Source organism: Scheffersomyces coipomensis (genome assembly GCF_036884675.1).
Source record: "Scheffersomyces coipomensis strain NRRL Y-17651 chromosome Unknown DFJ63scaffold_5, whole genome shotgun sequence".
NCBI classification, from domain to species: domain Eukaryota; kingdom Fungi; phylum Ascomycota; class Pichiomycetes; order Serinales; family Debaryomycetaceae; genus Scheffersomyces; species Scheffersomyces coipomensis.
The window spans coordinates 1,226,924-1,244,809 of record NW_027042896.1 but is presented as its reverse complement, the minus strand read 5'-3'; the positions used below and the strand labels follow the sequence as shown (position 1 = coordinate 1,244,809).

The 17,886-nt window shown below is 32.0% G+C and overlaps 5 protein-coding genes across 5 annotated transcripts; 2 read left to right on the top strand and 3 right to left on the bottom strand. All coding sequences in view use genetic code 12, as the record gives it.

Annotated features, from left to right (window-relative positions):
• Window positions 1–575: 575 nt before the first annotated feature.
• On the top strand, window positions 576–4,517 carry DFJ63DRAFT_336637 (cell-wall agglutinin N-terminal ligand-sugar binding-domain-containing protein; the record flags this gene model as incomplete). Its single annotated transcript, XM_064908415.1, has 1 exon — window positions 576–4,517. The coding sequence occupies one exon, from the start codon at window positions 576–578 to the stop codon at window positions 4,515–4,517; it is 3,942 nt and encodes a 1,313-aa protein (XP_064761230.1).
• A 1,672-nt stretch (window positions 4,518–6,189) lies between these two features.
• On the top strand, window positions 6,190–7,533 carry DFJ63DRAFT_203563 (uncharacterized protein). The gene has a single exon (XM_064903951.1). It carries the CDS (start codon window positions 6,479–6,481, stop codon window positions 7,274–7,276), a length of 798 nt encoding a protein of 265 aa, XP_064761229.1. The 5' UTR covers window positions 6,190–6,478; the 3' UTR covers window positions 7,277–7,533.
• A 256-nt stretch (window positions 7,534–7,789) lies between these two features.
• Window positions 7,790–8,311, bottom strand: DFJ63DRAFT_336635 (uncharacterized protein; the record flags this gene model as incomplete). Its single annotated transcript, XM_064908414.1, has 1 exon — window positions 7,790–8,311. One exon carries the CDS (start codon window positions 8,309–8,311, stop codon window positions 7,790–7,792), a length of 522 nt encoding a protein of 173 aa, XP_064761228.1.
• A 1,290-nt stretch (window positions 8,312–9,601) lies between these two features.
• Window positions 9,602–9,769, bottom strand: GAT1 (Gat1p; the record flags this gene model as incomplete). Its single annotated transcript, XM_064904588.1, has 1 exon — window positions 9,602–9,769. A coding segment is annotated over one exon (168 nt), but the record flags the coding sequence as incomplete, so codon positions are not given.
• A 4,021-nt stretch (window positions 9,770–13,790) lies between these two features.
• DFJ63DRAFT_323289 (flavin-containing monooxygenase) lies at window positions 13,791–15,719 on the bottom strand (the record flags this gene model as incomplete). Its single annotated transcript, XM_064907506.1, has 1 exon — window positions 13,791–15,719. The coding sequence occupies one exon, from the start codon at window positions 15,717–15,719 to the stop codon at window positions 13,791–13,793; it is 1,929 nt and encodes a 642-aa protein (XP_064761226.1).
• Window positions 15,720–17,886: the final 2,167 nt, after the last annotated feature.

Below are 17,886 nucleotides of genomic sequence, written 5' to 3'. Positions count from 1 at the left end.
CAATCTTATTTTTTAACGTTGACTGCATAAAACAATCTCAATTAAACTCAAATTACGTATTTCGTATTTATTTTTTCATTGTTTAATTTTGCTATTACGCACAATTTAGTTTCTGAGTTTGTTTCGCCTGTCAAGCACAAGAAGAAGATGAAGAGAATTTCTATTCTTCTTTCCAAGCATTGCATATAAAGGTTAATCAAGACTAGTTCAATAGTTATCCAGTTTATTCAGTTATCTTAATCAATTTCAAGTTGATAATTGGCGTTGATTGTTTATATTTTGTCGGTAAATGTTGTCTCTACTCCAATAATTGAAGTATTATATACTCGAGTAAAAAATAAAAATTTAGGAAAGACGTCAGAAAATAATTTGACACGGTTCGTGCATATTTGGTTGCGTAAGTTCGTATAACAGGTTTATTAATTTGAAGGTATTTCCATTTTACATTTAATACTAATTACTATTTTAGTTCTATTTGTATGGTATGTAAAGTTATGTATAAATAGCGCCTCACTTCTTCAAATTCGTTGATATATCCATATGCAAATATTGCAAAATCAGATAAACTGATCAATATGAAAGGTGTTGATTTGTTGTTAGGTTTAGTGTTGCAGCTTTCCTTAGCTTTAGCAATTCCTCCTACCGATGTTGCATATCATGCCGACACTTATGAATATGGACCTTTCCAATTTCCTGATGGGGCTATTACGATTGCTGATGGTGTTGATGTATCAATCATAGACAATGAAGATAATTCTATTATTGGTTCTCTTAACGTGGGATCCAATTCCGGTCTTTATATTTCCAGTGTATCTAATACTATTGGTTTAAATGTTGATATAACAAGTGACAATGTGCTTATTTCTGGTGTCCTTGCTTTGAATTCTATTGGCTCAACATTTCCAGGAACTCAATTTTACTTTAATGTTAATAGCTTTTCCAACGAAGGAAAATTTTACATGGCTTCATATGGTGGTTTTCTGCAGCCTGCTCAAAATACTCTTGCTGGTTCTACTATCTATAATAGCGGCTTAATGGTCTTCTATCAAAGTTACAATAATGGACCTATTTTTTTATCAGGTACACTTACAAATGATGGTCAAATAGCTCTTTATAATCAAATTCTCACAATTAATTCTCAAATTGTAGGTTCTGGATGTATTATTGTTGGCCCTGGATCGGAAATTAGTACTAATAGTGCAGATTTTTTAAGTGGACAAGCAATTTATATGTCTGACAGTACTTCTGTTGTTGTTCTTACTCCATCGGAAGATGGACAAACCGTTACTGTTTATGGGTTTGGTAATGGAAACACTATTTTCTTGAGTGCTAGTTATGCCGCAGTCTATGCCGACTATTCTAATACTGATGGTACCTTCACAATTGAGACTGCTACATACATTTTGGTAATCCAAATTGGAACAGGATATGGTGAAACTTCTGATTTTTCTTTGATAGGTAATAGTTTAACATATCCAAATCCGCCACCAAATCCTATAGCAGGGATTTGTTTGGTGGATACATCCATTCCATTGATTCCAGGTGTAAATGGAACTGAATATGTTTCTACCCTCACAACAACCATAAATGGTCAAACGTATACAGATGATGAAGAAATCTTTATCACCTCGAACGATGAAGGAATATATTCAACCTCTTCTACGCTTATCACATTAACTTCACCATACGGTTCCTCATTCAGTTCTTCAAATGTATCACCATCATCTAGCTACTCGCTTGCAACTTCAGCGACAAGTTCATATGTACATTCAAAAAAGCACAGATCTTGGAAGCGTAGATCTTCGTCTAGTATCTATGCATCATCTACATCTTCATCTTCATCCTCAAGTTCCGTATCCTCAAGTCCATCATCCAGAAGCTCTTCCACTAGTTCTTATATGTCAACTACTTCATTTCCCAGTTCTTCTTCTTACAGTTCTTTGTATTCAACTAAATATTCAAGCACTTCTTCAGGCAGTTTAACGAGCAGCTATTCAATTAGTTCAAGTTCTCCTTCAAGTAGTTCTTCCAGTTCAAGTGTTACTTATTCAAGTTCAACTAGTGCTTCTTCAAGTACTAAATCTTCAACAATTTCTGCTACTGCTTCTTCAGCCAGTATATCTACATCTTCAAGTTCTTCGTTCTCCGTTTTGACATTGTCTTCTGTATCGTTACCTTCAGAATTATCAAGCAGCACATATTTTTCAAGTCACTCTTTATTCAGTAATTCTTCTAGTGTGTTGTCGTCTAGTGTGTTATCTTCTAGTTCAAGTTTAGGATCTTCTTCACCGGTGCTTTCATCTTCCTCTGACGAATCATCCAGTATCCCTTCTACTTTAGCCTCAACTACAGAATCTACAAGCGCTGAGTCATCGGTAACATCTACTACTTCCTCGTCCGCTCGATCTTCTTCAGAAGAATCTAATTTAGCTTCATCAACTGAATCTACTTCTACTTCTTCGTCTGCTTCATCATCGATCGTATCTTCATCTGTTTCTGATTCTTCGACTGTTCCTTCCTCAGAATTTTCAGTTGAAAGTGAAACTTCGAGTACTGAATCATCTACTGAATCAGTTCCTTCTTCCATAGAATCAACTACCTCTTCTATAACTGCTACCTTGTCTAGCAGTGGTGAAGTTCCTCCATTTTCAGAACAATCATCAGTTTCATTCACATCCCAAGCTTCTTCTGGTCCAACCACTGGTGTCAATCCTCCTCCTCCAGTCACCAGTCCATCATCATCAACTGAATCAAGGGCATCTGTCACTAATTCCGTTACTACCGTATTCGGTGCTTTCGGCAGTTCTATTCCATCGTTGACTCATGTAAATTTGGATGCATCGTACTCCTCAGCAATTCCAATGGCTCCTGCGTTCAATGCTCCTATTGGATTCTCTTTCCCTAATGACACTCATCCAGGTGATCATATTCGTCTTAATTTACCAAACGTCTTTGATCTTTATCAAGGTGCTGGTGGTATCAAAAAGAGAGACGATGTTACATTATCATTAACTGTGGATGGTGTGGATTATGCTGATTGTATTGTTACCATGGCTGGTACTACTAAAAATGAAACTACCTTAGAGTGTACTGTCACCGAAACTATTCTGAATAATCCTAATGTAAATGGTACTATTACTTTACCATTAGTATTCAATATTGGTGGTTCTACATCCTCATCTGATATCCAAGCTGCTAACGCCTTTGTACCAGGTTCTCAAGTTATCACTTTTAACGACGGTCTTAATGAAATCTCTACCAATGTGGATTTCGTTGCCGGTGCTCCATCTCCAGGTGATCCAGAGGTTCTTGTGTACGCTTCAAGACCTGAGGTTTGGAACAATTCAGAAAACTTCTATATCTTAGGTGGTAATTGTTCTTCATTATATGGTTCTGGAGAACTTACAATTTCCGTCACTGATGGATCTATTGATTGTTCATCATGGTCTGCTGGTATCACCAACAGTCTTAACGCTTGGTACTTCCCAACCTCATTTGAAACTTTAAGTAGTATCACTGTTTCTTCATGTTCTGCTGATTCTATTGTAATCTCATATTGGGGTGTTCCAGCCGGCTATAGGCCATTCTTCAGTGTTGATGCTGATACCGATGGATCAATTGCTGCTACTTTCAATGATACCAATTCTTGTATTGCTTTACCTCTTTCTGGTTCATCTGCTTCTGAAGGTCCAACCATCAGTGTTGGTACAACTGTCACTACTGAAACTTATACTACTGATACTGTGTTCAGTTCTACTGAAGTAATCACTACTGTTGTTAATGGTACCACTGAATTGTTGACTACTGTTGTGGATATCACCTCTGAAGAAACAATCACTACCAGTTTCACAGAACTTGTTGGTGTCACTACTGAAACTGATACTACTACCTCAACATCTGGTGAAGGTAGAGAGGCCTCTAAATCTTACATTACTGCTGATGTTGTACTCACCACAACCATCACTACTACGTATTGCCCAGAAGGTGAAGAAACCTCAATCACTACTACTGAAATTCTTGTGACAACCATTGAAACTACTTATTGTCCAGAAGATGAAGCTACTGCTACGACTTCTGCTACTAAATCTTACACTACAGTTGAAACCATTATCACTACTACTCTCACCACCACTTATTGTCCAGAGGGAGAAGAAACTTCAATTACTACTACTGAAGTTGTTGTTACTACCTTGTTGACTACTTTCTGTCCAGAAGAGGCTGCCGAAGAATCTGCCAAGGCTGCTAAGACTGAAGCTTCAATTGCTACTGGAATTGAAACTCCTGCAATCGCTATTCCTACTTCAACTCCATCTCCCGCTTCCGAAACCAATGTTGCTCCTGAAGGAACTGAAACGGAAGTTGTTAATATCACTTCTACTGAATCCATTGGAAGTTCATCATCAACATCAGCCGTTACTACAGGTAGTTCTACAGCTAGTGCTTATGAAGGAAGCGCCAATAGAATCAACTATTCATTATCTTTCATGCTTATATTATTAGCATCTTACTTCTTTTAAAATGTTAGAATCATTTATTGAAGGTTTTATTACTCTTTCTTTGTTTATATAAAAGTAATTTTCGGTTAAATCCAATTTTAAGATACCCCTAAAATTCTGGCCTTATTGTTCTCCTTTTTTTTGTTACATTTTTCGATTTACCATTTGGTATATTTTTTTCAACTCTTTTTCTTTAACTATTTAATTTATAATATAAAGTTAATTACACTTGTTTATAACGATAATCAGAATGTAGAGTAGAAAGAATGTACGGTTGGATATATTCTATATTGTATAGTATAAGAAAAACGTTAAGACGTTGACAGGGGAGGGAAGTAGTTAAAGTTAAAAAAGTCTAGTACAAAAGAAAAAAGCCACGTCAGTTAATGTATGAGGGGAAAATTCCTTTATTTCTACGCTTAAACTTTAGTCTTTTGCTATAACAATTTAGAGTAAATAAACAACAATATCGTATCCCGTATATACAAAATAATGGAATCTTAGTTTCCACCACATTCTCGTTTGTGTGTGAAAGGCTTTGTGTAAAATTTCGTAAAGCTCGCTTTTCTATTTCTTTTTCTTTTTTTTATTTGATTTCTTTGAGTGCAGGATCAATTTCATATTACGAAAAGATTAACAAACAAAAGGCGGGTCAAATTATGTAAATTAGACAATGACAGGCATAAATAAAGTACATAAATAAATCTGATCAGATGATTTAGGTTAAGTGAATTTCAGGTAAAGAAAACCCTGATATTTGTTCATAGAAGTTTAATCTAATAACGAAAGGACAGCATCATTAATTAATTAATTGATTTAATAATTAACACACCGCCGTTTGCTTACTTACAGGACAAGTATTCGCAATTTGTGTCTGTCTGTCTTTCTTTCTTTCTGTTTACTTTGTTCGTGTGTGTCTGTCTGTGTGTGTGGTTTGTTTTGATTTTTGTCTTATTTGTGTGAAATTTTTTTTTTTTTTTCCACTGTCATTGTTGTCAAAAATTAAAATTAAAAATTTAAATAACAAGAGATTCAATTCTAAATTTTAATTTAGTATAAAGTTCGGTTACTTTTTGTGTGTTTTAAACACTTCATCAATTGATAGATAATAAAGCATCAATAACCATTAACAAAGGATATATTATTAGATCTAACAGATTTAAATAATAAGTCAACCTAAAACTATCTGGTCTGGTCTCAATCTGACATTCTGTCTGCGTGTTTAATTTTGTTACTAATTTTTCTGTCTGTCTGTCTGTCTGTCTGTCTGACTAACTGACTAACTGACTTTCTGTCTGTCTGGTTCCAATATTTATTTGAAAGATTAACGAGTGAAAAAAAAAAATTATCTAAAAGGAAACAAAAAAAAAAAAGTCTGTCTGCTCTCCTCCCTCCCCACCCCATTAATTTTAGTTTAAAGTCATACAAACAACTTTTACTTTAAAAGTAAAAAAAAAAATAAGGACACTTTGGGGTTCTTCAATATTTGTCTATTTTGTTTATATATAATTGATATCCGCTTTTTCAATATATTCAATAGTCGGTCATTTCCGTTACGGTTCAATTCAAATCAGATTAAGTTATCTGTAACCATCTGTGTGTCTCAGTGTCCAAGTGTGAGTGTCTGTGTCTGTGTGTTTGTCTAACAAGTGTTGTTTATCATATCTTCCAACACACCACCATTGATTTATTTCGATCAGTCCATTTTAAAACAAACATTCCCTTTAAATCCTAATCTACACATTCTTTTTCCCCCATCAATTTTATTAAATTAAAGTCACCACCACCATATCAAACCTTTAGTACCTTTTTACCACTTGCCACTACGATAAACCACAATAATAATAATTATAATAATAATAATTATAAAAATAAATTAATATTTTTCTATCTCCATAAAAAGATTTAAAGTTATATTTATTTATTTATTTATTCGTTTATTTTGTTTGTTTTCTTTTCCCTTTTGCCATTTAAATTATAGTATGATTTATTTCGAAGCTAATATAACTACAACAATTCCAACTTCTCCAAGCATGTATTCAAATAGCAACAACAATAATCAACAATACTTAGGTGATTACTCATATCATCAACAACAAGCACAAGCACAACAACAACAACAGCAACAACAACAAATTCCTTCTGTACCTGGTGCAAATGCCGCCCCTCCAACCACAAATACAACTACTTCGATTCAACAACAACTGCCTCGAGATCAACTAGTACAACCAAGCACCAGTCAACAACAATCTCATACTATCTTACCACCTCCGGCTACCGGTTCAACTACAGCCACCTCTGGTACTGCTACTGTTGCTACCGGAGCTACATCTGCTGGATCGTATCATTATCAACCAACTACAAGTGGATCAAGTTCCATAAGTGGTACTATACAAACCAATCCAAACATTACTAATAAATTTTCGGCTCAAGATGTTCAAATATTAAAACAATTATTAGTAGCTGGTGAAAAACATAAATGGAAACAAATCACTAAAGAAATTAATCAATCATCATCTCAAAATATTGCTATTTCTCAAAATCATCAACATCAACAAGAAATTGATCCTCAATATGCAACTCAATCTCCAAAACCTCAAGCTAAGAATGTATCTCCAACTTTTGTTATAAAACAATATCAAACTCTTTTAGGATTACCTAATAATTCTCTTTATTTCGGTACTCTTGGAAGTTCTTTGCCTTATGTTACTGCTCCAAATGGTTGGGAAGAAATTGTTGATCAAGGATATCATAATTTCGGTACTGATGATATTGAATAGAAAAAAAAAGAATAGTCCAAAAGAATACTATTACAAAGAAAATGAATGCTAAGGAAAGATTATTGACAATAGAATAACTGGACATTTTCACTCTGTTGTCGTTTATGGATTGTTTTTTTATTTTTGTGTTGGGGAGTTATGTCTGTAATAATAACTATGTTAATCTGTTTGTTAATTGTTTGATTTGATTTGGGGGTGAGTTTCAATTGCTCCCGGTGTCGTTTGGTTAAGCTTGTTAATCAATGTCACAAATATTATCATCAGTGTGTGGGTGGTTGTTTTACTCTATTTTTGTCTGATTTTTCCCTTTTGTTCATTGTTTTCTTTTTTCATATATATATACATTATCTACATAATGGCTTTTATTTAGTCTTTGTTTCTCTTATTAAATCAGGTGTTATAATCTATCATTTGTACTGTTATCATTTTCAAAATCTGCTTGATTTTATCTTGTTCTATATATATATATATCTAATATGTATATGTTTTATTATAAATATTTTATGTTAATTATTATTGTTCAATTTTACAATCTTGACAATCTATATTGCTATCGACAGTAGTTGGAGCACTGATGGGTTTCTTTTCAGTAGTTAGAAAATTCAAAGGATCTTGTTTCCCTCCACGAGTAAGATGATTACCCAATTTAACTCCAACTTTATCATCATTATCATCTTTACCTTCATCCAATACGTCTTTAATAATCAATTTTAAAAATTTTGAATCAGGAAATCCATCAAAATAATAATCTTCATCTTGATCTCCGCTCTCTCCAAACTCTTCAGCGTATTTCCTACTCAATGCTGGGTTCTTGAACTTTCGCTTATATATGATTCTTGATGGTTCATTGATATCTTTTATTAATATGATTTCAAATATACCTGGTTTATCAAATATTGGTTGAATGCTTATATCATTGATTATCTCAGGGAAGGTTTGTAATATCTCAGTTAAATACCATATGGCACGGTTTTGCCACTTACATTTGGCACAGTATCGGATGACGATCTTGGAGTATGTGTTACCATCTGTCATCTTGAGTGATTGATCGACTTATAAACTATCACTGGTATAATCTGTTATTTCAAATGACTCCACATTAAAAAAAACAAATCTGTGAGTATGGAAAAAAAAATAAGATCTATCACAAAGCAAAACTGAGTTCAGCGTTAGTTTGACTTATTTGATCTTCTCTTCATTGTTTCTTTTTTTCTTTTTTTGCAACTACTTTTTTTAAATGCCAAGTATTCTAATTAAAATGGAATGTTTTTATATTGTATATATTATTAATAATTAATAAGTAGAGTTAATCTTTCTTGGAAATCGAAAATTTTAATGTTATCGCTTAACCATTGGTTATATCCAGTAAAACCATAACCAAACAAACTAAAAAATTGGAATATCAATAAAGATTAATATAAGAATAAGAACAAAAATACAAAATTGAATGAAATAAACATGGCAAAAAAGATGGTAGAATTAAAAGCAATCTTCAAAGAGAAATAAAATGTAAAAAATGTATAAAAGGGGGAGAAAGAGGGGGCACATTAAAATAGGTAGAAAAGAAAGGAAAGAATATATATAACAACACAGATGGGAAAAGCAAACTTCTATCAATTTTTTTTTAGATTAAACTGTTTTTTTATGGAGAAAAACATAACAATAGTAATTATAACAACTTTATAATGTCATACTTAACCAATCCCAATTATTACCATTTCCAGACCCATTAGCATGATCATTGGTATTATTATTGCTATTGGAAGTGGCAGGATGATGAGATGGATGAGGTGGATGGCCACCATTGTAGCTTGCAGGACTTACAAACTCCATATTTTGATCTTCTAATTTAATATTGGATGAATGTTGAGGATGAATGGTTGATGTGGGGGATGCTACTGAATTTAAAACGTTAATGAATTCATCATCATTGGTTAAATGAAATCCATTTATATGTGAATTATCTTCAATTTTAGCATTTCCTTCAAGATCCTCATCTTCATCTTCATCATCTTCTTCATCATCATCATCATCAGCATTGTTAAGTGCTGATTTCTTTTTACCTTTCTTAGCTTGAGCTTTACTAAACTTTTTGATTGTAGTAGTATTAGTGGTTGATGATGTTGATCTTAAAATAGGAGTTTCAACTTTGATTTCTTCATCATAACCAGTTTGTCCAGGTGGAGTCATATCTTCGTTATATTGACTACCATCACCATTAGAATTCGATCGAATAAGATTATTAATCATATTTGAATCACTTTTACTTATAGAAGTTGGATTTAAATCATCACCATCTTTACTTAAATCAGTACTAATACTTGGCTTCTTTGGATTTGAATTACGTTGTCTCTTTTTAATGACATCAGTTTTCAAACTTAATGGACGGACAACACCATGTAATTTCAAAAACAATCCACAAGCATTACATAGTGGTTGTCCTTGAGGATTTCTTCTCCAAAGTGGGGTAGTTTTAGTATGACAATTAGTACATGCTACACCTGAATTAGGATTTGGTTGTTGATTATTATGACCGCCAATGCTTGATAAATTATTAGGAACTGACATCGAATTAGGTAAAACAATATTAGATTCATCCAGCATAGCAGGAATATCTAATGGTGAAATACCTGATTTCTTAGATTTAGTAGCAGTAGCTTTACTTGATTTTGATTTTTTAATGGTTGGTTTTTTAATACTACCACTACCATTACCATTCATTGGACTAACATTACTTGAATTTAAAGTTAAAGAACTATCATTATTCTCAGGGAATAAATTAGGTAAATTATTTTCAATTCCAAAGAACGTATTACCATTGCTGCTATTGCCATTATTATTTCCATTACTCTTACCATTACTATTGGCATTTATTTGATGAACATTATCAAAATATAATGATTGATTAAATGATTGAGATGCTAATTGAGGAGTGAAATCCAATCTTGGTGATTGACTTGATTGACTTAAACTTTGAGCATTACTAGGATTGTTACTATTATTATTAGTGAATTGGAAATGATTTTGATTTTCATTATAAGATCTAGAATAAGCGTTCGGAGTTTGAGTAACGGATCGATTTAAACCGGGACGATTTGGAATTTGTTGAGGATGATTTGGAAATTGATTTTGTTGATTTTGTTGTTGTTGATTGAAATCAGGTAAACTGACAATAGAACTATCATGTCTAATTAAATTTGAGGGAGATGCAGCAGTAGAAGAAATACTATTAAATCGATTAATATTATCATTTGAAAATTGACTTAAAATAGTTGAAGGACCAACACTTCCATGAGGTAAAGATGTTGAGATTCCATGATGATGAGGAGTGGTTATTTCATTAAATTCATGTTTCACAAAATGAGAATTCATTTCTGTATCTATATCAGTATAATAATTATTATTTGGACCTTCAAATGCTAATGGATCCAATGAGAATTCATAATGATGTGGATAATTAACTTGAGGAGATTGTTGTTGAGAAGATGGCAATACCAATCTAGTTGGTTGTTGTTGTTGTTGTTGCTTACTTTTTTCTAGATTTAGAGACATTGACAAGTTAGAATGAATTGAAGGACCATTAATTAAACCAGTAATTAAAGGAGAGAATTCAGCTGGTCTTTTTCTATTGTTATTGTTATTATCACCTGAGGTGGTTGAAGATGGATTATTATTATTTTCATTATTATTATTGATATTATTAGTATTTCTAATACCAATATCAGTTGATGATTGACCCATTTTACGAATATGAGCAACATAATCAAAATCTTCAGCGGCAGGGTCTAAACTTGGAGAATTTGCTATAGAAGCTTGATTATTTGTATTTGAATTGGAAAATAATTGATTGGTATTAACTATAGGTTTATTATTCTTTAAATTATTAGTAATATACATCATTCTCCAAGTTAAATTTTCCATTCTTTCCTTATAAGGTAATGATTCCTTTGCTCTATTATACATTCTCCATAAACCTTCTAAACTTTCTAATTCATCTGCTAATAAAGTTGATAAACTAATTAAATTATTATTGGAAAGGACAGATGAACCTTTCAGATTAGTTGAAAAAGAAAATTTGGGATTATTAATGGTAGAAGAATGATTATGATTGGTGGTGGTATGAGAAATGGTTGGTAATGAAGAACTTGGAGTATTGGAGATTGAAGAAGCTAAATGTGATGTATTTGAACTACTACTAACGGTACCATATTGAATAGGTTTGGAAGGGGCGTTGGTGGCAGTCACTATGGTAGATGAACCACCGCCACTGTCTATAGTGCTATAGTGATTCATTGATATTGATGACGATGATGAAGTAGGAGTAGTAACAGAAGTTGACAAAGAATGATTTAAAATACTTCTAATTTCAAGTAGGATTTTGTTATTGCGTAAAAAGATGTTGAATCTTGAAATGATTGTTTACTTTGTTTTGGGGGATATAACGATATGTTTGATGATACTGATGTTGTAATGGGATTAGTTTGATACGATTGAATGAAGGATGATTTAACAAATCAGATTTTGGAAAGGATAAATGTAAAAATTGGAAGAGTCTTCTAAAGTATAGAAGAAGAAAAAAAAGAAACTTAAAAAAACTGACTAAAATAAAATAAAATAAAATAAAATAAAATAAAAATAAAAATAAAAATAAAAATTAAGTAAAATAAAATTAATATTCAAACTAAATTATGAATTTGTAAACTATTTACAAATAAATATAATAAGGTACAATTGATAGTTTTAAAAAGAAATTTTGTATGGTGGGTTGTATAACGGAACATATCGTTTCTTATATTTTTTAAAAACTAGTATAAGCTAGAGGAGGGGTGGGTAAGAAGGTGTAAGTGTAGGGAGAGATATAATGCAAAGAAACACTGGCGGTTTAGATTATTCCACGGCATAGATTGGTGGGATATGATAAAGTATAAGCTACAATGTGCAAATTTAAACACACTATTATTTGACATGGCCCGCCGCCCCTGAAAACTAAAAATTCCTCAAAATGTTCCCTGTATTATCGTTATTGCAAATGTTGTAAACACACATATTAACAGAGTACAAAAATAGGATATTATTACAAATTACTTGACATTATTGGCTACCCGTTTCCCTAAGCATTGTTTTTGATAATCATGTATGTATTAAATATATATATATAATATGAAAAGACAATGAATCAACAACAACAACTGATTCAAATATTTGCCAATTTTTACAACCATTTTTTGACTTTTTTTTGTTTTGCTCGCTTATAATTAAGTCTCAAAATATGGCTTATGTCAGTGCTTATGTCATCTCAACTCCAATTTTCTTATCGAGGAATTTAATTGGTTGGATTATGAATTAAGTTATCGGAACAGGGTACTGTATATAGTCCCGTGGTTTCCCAATTTTGACTATCTAATGACAACGGAGCGATAAAGGGAACAACTATTTCAATTTTGATATTTCATTGGTTTGATTTAATTTGATTTGATTTTGAAATGAAATGATAGTTATTCCGAAGGTAGAAGAAGGACACAAACCTTACATCATTAATTCATTTTTTATAATCGTTGTTTTTAGTTAAATCGTCTTAATTCTAAAACTATATATTGTGAACAGAGAGTATGTTATTGACATACTGTACAAATAATTCATTTTCCTATTTCTTTCCGAAAATAATTTCATATCAAACTGAATGTGTGCCGATCTCCTTATCCGTTCATCATCATTCATTTTATTTTATTACTTTACTTATTTATTTAAGGAAAGAGTTACCCTTACCCCCTTTTGACTTAATTAAAAAATAAATGTAAGCCTTACGGATTATTTTCCTTAAATGTGCGAGAGTAAAGTAAAGTGGACTACATCGTCACGCGATTCCTGTCATGTGTTTGTAAAATATGATCAATTCCCATATATAACTAGTAGTACCATTCATCGAGTCGTTTGTCTAACTGTTAATGTTTCGGCATTTAGCATCTTCAACTATACTTAATTCCTCATTTTCCACCATAACCATTTGATTTTAAATTTTAAAACATATCTTGTTAAATTTTATCAAAAATTCATCAAAAAGAACATTTCTTTTTCGACGAATTAAGCCAATTATCCTTAAAAACATAATCTATCTACATCAATTACGAATTCTCTTCATTGTAACCAGAAACTTATAATATAAACTATAGCACCCCAACCTGATAAAGCATCTCTATCAACTGCATTTAAAAGGGCTTGACTAATGGTTTCAAATAAATCTTCTGGTTCTAAATTTGGTTCATAAAGTGATTCACACATACCATATAATTGATCACTAGCAGTACCACTAACTATAAAATCTTTAGCAAAATCAATACAACCAATTGAATCAAAAAAAAAATATAAAAAAAATATATATATATAAAATAAGTTCGTAAATAATTCACTCAATGAAATAGGCTTAATTATTTAGTCCTTTCTTTTTTCCTTGTTACTTTTGCAACAACCAAACTATTTGGTACCTGCCAAATGCGGTAAGTTGCACACTATAAACTTAAGAGAGGAGGTCCTTTTCATAAGCAATAATTTTTAAAGCTAATAATTTAGAAAAATATCTTGAAAGAGCTAAATTTCCTCCCATAAACCAAAATGCCTTTTGTCCTGAATCTCTCCACATGGTTTTAATTTCTCCTTCTTCATCTAATCCCCAAACTGGCTTTAATTTATCCACAACTTCACTTTCAACAAATCTTTTAGATGAATCTTTCATATTTGAATAACCAGTGGCTAAAACTACAATAGATAAATCATTAATCTCTGTCCCATCACTAAATATAACTCCATCCTCTTTAAAACTTTCAATTTCAACTCCTTGTTTCATTGTAATCTTTCCTTCAGATATTAATTTAGAACATCCAACATCAATATAATATCCTCCACCTCTTCTAACATATTTTCCAAATAATCCAGTGGCTCCAAAACCAGCATCCAACTTAAACCCTGCTTTTGTTAACGCATCATATAATTCACTTTCTCCTTCAATGGTGGTTTTATATTGTTGTTGCTGTAATAAATTCTGAAGTTTGATAGGTACAGAATGAGCTAATAAATCAGCTAATTCAACTCTAGGCCCACCTTCTTCATAAGTACCTCTATTAGTAACCTTTAATCCAAATTCAGATGAAACAACACATGTTGTAGATCTCTGTAAGATGGTGGTTTTGGCACCTTGTTCATATAAATCATGAGAAATATCATGGCCCGAATTACAACATCCAATAACTAAAGCATTCTTACCTTCAAATAATTTCCCATTTTTATATTTTGAAGAATGAACAATTTCACCTTTGAATTTGTCTTGATTCTTGAAAGTAGGAATATTTGGTTCACCTGAATGTCCAGTAGCCATTACTAAATGTCTTGGAAATAATTCAACAATTTTACCAGTATCATTATCCGATATTTTAACTTTCCAAACATTATTCTTTTCATCGAAAACAGAATGTTCAACCGTTTTATTGGTCCAATAACTTAATTCCATAGATTCAGCATAAGTTTCAAACCATGATGCTAATTTATCTTTGGGAGTGAAAATGGGCCAAACTTCAGGGAAATCCATATATGCCAAATGATCATACCAAACTGGATCATGTAGTACTAAAAATTTATAACGATTTCTCCAATTATCACCGATTTTAGGATTCTTTTCCACAATTAAATGAGATATTCCCATAGCATGTAATCGAGAAGCTAAATTCAAACCTCCTTGACCACCACCAACAATCAATACTGTTGGTTGTTTCTCTTCTCCCCATTTGAATCTATCATTAATCAGATCTAACCAAGAAGTTCTATTCAAATGTTGACCATGATTAACTCCTTGTGGTCTTAATACTCGTTTACCTTCTTCAAATCCTTTAATATCATCTAATCTGGTATATAAGGTATACGCCTTAAGACCAGCAGTAGTCGAGACTAATCTAAACAAACCAATAACTTTCCCAAACTCATTATTAGCATTGATTATAACCAGAATACATTCAATCAATGGATCATTTGATTGAAGTTTATCAACCTTATAACCATTTTTGAAATGATCAGTTTCTTTTTTATCTAAAGTAAAATTTGTAATTTTAAAGTTTTCAACTTGACTAACAATACTTTGTTTAATATTTTCTAATCCATGAAATTGATGAAAATCCCAACTTAAAGTTAAATGATCTTTCCATGACGCATGATTAAAAAGAAATTGATCTAATAAATCTAAATTACTATCACTTGGATCTTCATTTATGGTTTTAAGAACTGTATTGAATCCATTGACCCATGATTCAACTTCTAAATCTATATTATCCAACAAGTCTATTGGCTTTGGAATTGAATCACCATAGATATACTTTATGGGAATAGTCTCAGTAACAGGATCAAATCTCACTGGAGGATTGACCAATTGGGACAATTCCACTCCGCTTGATACACTCATCTTGTCTTGTTCATTTACAACAATCTAATGCAAAGTTCAAAAAGGATCTTACAGTCAATTTAAATAGTAATTACCAAAGTTAAACCATTACTAATGAACGAGCTTCCAGAGAAGTCATTTTCATACCATGGGGTAAAACTGCTAGTGAACAAATTCTCGGGATAATTTTACTAACACATATATAGTCTTACCATGAACTCTATTCTAAATAGCCGCCTTTAACCCTCTCAACTATTCGTCGTGCTATATCCATCTCCCCCACAAAAAGATTATTTAGGCTTAGAAAATACTAGCCTCCAGGTGGAGGTGTATGGTTGTAAAGTCCCTCCACTTATTTATCTTGATGTATGGATGTTTTCTCCGGAGTTCTATTATTTTAAACCAGACTCTGAAAAACGGAGTCACAAACATATTAAGGAAAGGGCTCAAAAGATAAATTATACTATTAATATGAAAGGAGAAATAAATCTACCAAGGTCATATAATTGGTCAATGATAAATTCTTATAATTATAATCAAAGCGTCATATAAATCAAACTATTGAACAGTGGTTGTGGAAAAAGGTAACAGATTTCATATGTCAAGTCTTGTGCTACAGTGCATTCATTCTTGGAGCTACGGTAATTGTTACTTTGACTACGGTTGTTATTTTTCTGATTAGCGAGTATACTCAAGTTAAGGAGTCTTCATTAGAGTCATCAGATCATCAGAAATTTCATCCATTTTGGATAGGTTCTAGGGTTTGCTTTACAGGGAATGTTTTGAACAAGTTTTGAAACATGTGGAATTCAAGCTGTACTAGCGGATGTGGGATATGTTCCAAACAAAAGGCAATGTTTTGTGGCTTATGATGTTGCTACTGTGAGTGGATCTATACTGACAGGAATATTTGCCGAAGCGATATTGTAATTATTGTAAAATGTTTATGTTCCAGTTCACCTACATAGAGTTAATAAAATTCCATATCATGAGTTCCGTTCATTCAATGTAACAAAATCAATTCTTTAAAGGGATATTTCATTTTCTACAGATATCAGGTTGGGTTCCAAATTGGAACCTATTGGCTAGTCCATCTACATCAATGAATTGAAATCAAAAATAAGAAAAACTAGAGCCCGAACGAAACCAGCGCATCTACGTATTCATCATCTGGATTTTCTACTTTGAAGTTCATTAAGCTAGCCTGTGTTTCGGGTTAATCACATAGAGCTTTTTTTTGCTCTCCAATTTCGGTCTACGATACGAAATGATTTAGTAATATGAGCAATTACGGTCTGAAATAAAAACTTTATTTAGATATATATAAAAAGGTACATATGACATGTATAATATATGATATGTACATATATAATGGGAGGGGTGAATATCAAGTTAAAACTATGTAATTGATTTCCTAATTGAGACAAAATTGATTTACTCTTACAGAGTCCAAAAAAAAAAGTGTATACATGACGACTATCAGTCTGCCTAGCTTTTTGTTTAAATGTATAAAAGTAGGAGAACAATTAAGATAGCCATCGCCTCTTATTGTTTACTTTACTACAAAAGAGATTGTGCAAGGTGATTCCATTTAATAGTATGTACATATATCGCCCATTTAATATTCATATCCGCCTCACTTGGAAAATTTTAGTAGAGTAAATTACCAGCAGTAAAAATAATATTTATGAGGATGTCAATAACTATTAATATGATGGAATTAAGACTGAACCTTCTTACTAATTAATTAGAAGGCTCATTAAATAAATTAATTGTTTTGGAATCAGGGTTAAGTTCACTGCTGCTATTGTTCTTTCTTTTAATAATGATAGTTTCATTTCGTAATTTTGTGATCTTAAGTTAGTCAAAAAAAAAAAATCTAACACTCGTGTTATAGTTGATTATTATAATTGTTATCACATGTACTGGGGTAACAGCAACAATACCAAAAGACGACAATAAAGACTTATATAGATCGCCAAGTGATATACAAAGGCCATAGAGATCATAAAATACCAATCTCAACAATGGAAAATAAACCTAAACGGGAATCAGAGAGAGTGAGGGTCTATGGATTTATGACCTTAACTGGTGCCCTGATACAGGTCAAAAAAATAATTAATTTTGGGTCGCTAATAAGAACAATTTTAAGGGCGATGCTTTACTGACACAAATTATTTAGCGTCAA